The 3,918-nt window shown below is 35.9% G+C and overlaps 1 protein-coding gene across 1 annotated transcript in view; it reads right to left on the bottom strand.

Moving 5' to 3' along the window:
- Nucleotides 1–315: 315 nt before the first annotated feature.
- Nucleotides 316–3,918, bottom strand: part of GGNBP2 (gametogenetin binding protein 2) — a 30,810-nt gene continuing 27,207 nt past the window's right edge. The window contains exons 10-13 of the mRNA XM_012726065.1: nt 3,355–3,499; nt 3,124–3,272; nt 2,368–2,616; nt 316–1,286 (exon numbers count right to left, since the gene is read on the bottom strand). Coding sequence (XP_012581519.1) covers nt 1,083–1,286; nt 2,368–2,616; nt 3,124–3,272; nt 3,355–3,499 — 747 coding nt within the window. The 3' untranslated portion in view covers nt 316–1,082. The remainder of the gene's footprint in view (nt 1,287–2,367; nt 2,617–3,123; nt 3,273–3,354; nt 3,500–3,918) is intronic.

Raw genomic sequence — 3,918 nt, 5'->3', positions numbered from 1 at the left:
GTATTACCAAGTTGCAGACACAAAGCACACGTCTACTGAACTATTGACTCAAAACCTTTTAAGTAACAGCCAAATACTACTCCAGAGGGAATTGTTCTCCAGTACTCAGACAGCTTGTGAAGCAGTAAACTGTAATGCCATACTGAGTAACTTTACTGCTGGAAACCAGATAAGGAACATGCACTTACACAGACCGCAAAGTGGTTTAGCTCTCAGTGCAGCCTTCTGATGCTGGGTCTACATGCTGAGTAATTACTTAACAGTCACCCCTTGGTTGAAATTTTGCCAAGTTTTATTTTGATTCTTCATTCAGAGGTCAGTATGAACCTCTGAAATTAATGTGTTTGGTGTTATGTACCAGGAAACTTTTAACAATAAAGAGCAGTTAAAAGTGGGCGGGGGGGGGCAGGGGTAAGACAGCCAGTATTTTCAAGATATTGTGTTACATTCATCCTTTCAAAACAGAAGTCTGGAAATTGCTGCTCTTAGTTGTCAACACTGACAAAGGAAAGAAATTTGCCTTCAACATATCTATCGTTACTTGCTCTTCATCTTCTCTAACATCAACATTGGCCAAGTACTAAGTCCACAAGTGGCAAATATTAAAATATTGCCACCCAGTAAGTTGAAACATGTACACCAAATTTTACTATGCATATTAATAAATATTCTTTATTTTAAATTTTGCACATTGCGCTTTAACATTACATCCAAACATTTTGCAAGTGGATGTCTACTTTGTAAAACCATATATTCAGCTCATTGTCATTTCTGTACAGAAGTATAAGTACAACAATACTTTTTGCCACTAAGATGCTTTAGTAAAGTCTCACAGGAAGAGAAACATTTAATGAAAAGAGATGGCTTAAATCAAATGGCAGGCCTGTGCAGCACGCACTAAAGACACAAGCCTGAAGAAAGAACTAATGAGGTTACCTCCACCGTCTCCCAAAACAAGAAAGAATCACATTGATTTAAGATAAAATTTTGCCATAAGTCACTAAATTAAGAGTTTTTTTTGAAAGAGAAGGCGCAGTAGTCATCTTGAGTGTTTCATTGAAAGACAGAGCTATTTTATTTATTTAATTTGCTCCAGCAGTTGTCAACCAGCCACTACAAATGGGCCTCTTGTGATCATTTAAGCGGCAGTATTTATTAAATTTCTCCTTCAGATGCTGTCGGTATTGTTCTCTATTGCTGTAGAAAGACTGGTTATTAGCCATAAATGACTGTATTTCATCTTGTGAAATAAAGATTTCCTCATCTGAAGTACATTCGGACTCATCCTGCAAATTAAAACAGTAGTTAAAGACTATGATTTAACAATGCAAAATGCTATGATGAGGGAGAATAGCTAAAAATTAAAGCATCTGCCTTTTTAGTTTCAACTTACTCACATAAAAGGCCTTGAATTGGAATGCTGACAGAATAAGCATTATGTCATTCTGTCTTATAAGTACAAATAAGAATAAAACTAAATCCAACTTGGCTTTTAAACTCTGCTTCTATAATTTGCCCTGCAAGTCAATCAACCTAACAGACAACCAACATACCTTTATTTTAAAAAAATAACTAGTCAGATGATTACAACTAGTTCTCAAACTTTAAATAAACAATTTATTTCTAATCAGCTCTATGTTGAAAATTTAATCTCTACAAATTAATGTAAAATATAACATAAAACTTAGAAAGTTATAAACATAAAACTTATAAAGTTATAAAGTATCATCAGTAAACTTTACAACTACATAAAAAAAAAGGGAAAAAAATAGTATTCAAAAGGATTTGGTTCCAGCAGGATACTAATTACCCCCAGGGGAAAAAAAAAAAAAGCACCCATCTTTTCCCTTTCCTCCAAGCCTCACACAAACTACGGACTGGACTGCTTAAAATCACATATAACTCATCTAAAGTATCAAATTGGAGTCAATTCTAAAAGGATTCCCAAATCCCAGTAAGATTAATCCTACTTGACATCTAGAAGAAACAACCTAGAAAATGGACCCTCACTCAGATTCCATATTCTTCCCTAGTCTGGAAGGGTTACCACTAAGAAAGGCAGTTTGCTTATAATAACATTTTTCAAGGGGCAGAATCTTGAACATAAATGCCAACTATTCTCTCCCAACTAGTGTCTTCTTACTCCTTTGAGACACGGGGGACAAGGAATTGTGATACAGAAAAAAACAGCATAAACCAAGAGCTTTTATAAAAGCAGGAATGAAATCATCAAAGAATGAAATTCTTCCCATAATTTCTTAAAAGCCTTCCCTACTGCTCATTTTAAATGTACATATATGGTCTCTTCCCACATCTACCCAAGTAAGCAAAAGAATTATCTACAACAAAATGTCATGGCTTACTTACAAGGAGTTCAACTAAGCTCTTGGCACCTTTTCCAGAATCAGGACCAAATGACGTTTCTGTGGGTTCTGCAAACTGTGGTACATTTTTCCTATGCTCAAACCAAGGCAGTGGTTGCCCACCCTTTTCAGAGCTGCAACAGCTTTCAGGATGTGCATCTTTGGTCTTGTCACGGTGAAACACTGTGTGCACGGTGTTTCCTGAGGTCTCTCGATTACCTGGATCTGTAATACAGCTTCCAAGCTTTTGGATCTGAAACCACAGTAAAGGATTTCCCAGATAAATAGGCAAGGAACTTAACAGCAAATATGCTTTAAAGAAAATAAAGAGCCTGGGCAGAGTGTTAACTTTTTAGAAGGAATACTGACTAACGGCAATAGTTGGCATTCATAATTACATATAATACTGGATTGCTATATTAACCCATCAAAATATAATCCCACTTCATCTTCACAGAACCTAATCTGATAGGGATTTACCTCTATTTTACAGATGGGAAAACTAGGAAAAAGCAAACATCAAGATTACATAATTGATACATTTTAAAGGTTACTATGAAAGCATGAATTGGATTTGACACACATGCCTGTCACACAAACAGCCATATTAGAGAGAGACACATACACACAAGTCACAAGATGAGTACTGTTTCTAAAATCTAAATCCTAGCAACTGTAGCTGCACATTTACTACTCCAAAGAAAATGGGTTGCTTTCCTCTCAACAACAAAGGTTTAAGAATACAAATTACAACTCTTACATGTTCATCACATTTCAGTATCTTGCTTTTCTTTTTCTTCTTTTTATTTTTTCCTTTGGTGGTGTTCTCTTCAGAATTTGCCCAACATTCAACACAACTATCACCATCATCCTCTTTGTCTTCACAATGATGAACACAGGAGTCATCACCTAAGCAATCAATAATCTCTTATTTTTGTGCTCTACAACAGCAATGTAAGAGAACTATTTGAAAAGTTTAATCTCAACCTACCATGTTCATCATGATTACAAATGCCTTCAGTGCACGCAACATCCGAACCCTCCCGAGAACCTGTTTCACTCCCTTCCATGCTAGATGAATATCCACAATCACTACCATTACAGTGTGGAGATAAGCCTGAAAATAAATCAGGAGGGAGTCAAAATTAACAGACCAGTAACTATAATGAACCAAAAGGGACTGCAGAAAAATTTCAAAATTGATTGTTTATTGAAAGAGAAAGTAAATTAAGTAATAATATAAATATATAATAAAAATATGATTAGGGATTTATAGTTTTTTTTTGGGTCAAATAACAGCAAATCACAAACCATAGTGAAAAATGAAATATTATCTCACTAAAGTATATGATGTTCTTGGGGCAACAAAGCCTCAAGAATTTAAAAGAAAGAACAGACTTAAGAGTTAATTTACACGTTTTTTTAAAAAGCCAATCGTGGGCCCTCCCTAGTGGCACATGGGGTTAAAGCACAGCACTAAGAAACAAGCCACTTCCCTGCCTGCCCCTGAGGTGACCACATGGTGTGGCAGACCCTCCCCACCCGCCTGCTGCTC

The sequence above is a fragment of the Condylura cristata genome, unplaced genomic scaffold (assembly GCF_000260355.1).
Source record: "Condylura cristata isolate star-nosed mole 26May11 unplaced genomic scaffold, ConCri1.0 scaffold00017, whole genome shotgun sequence".
Lineage (NCBI taxonomy): Eukaryota > Metazoa > Chordata > Mammalia > Eulipotyphla > Talpidae > Condylura > Condylura cristata.
This window is presented reverse-complemented; position numbering and strand designations above follow the sequence as displayed.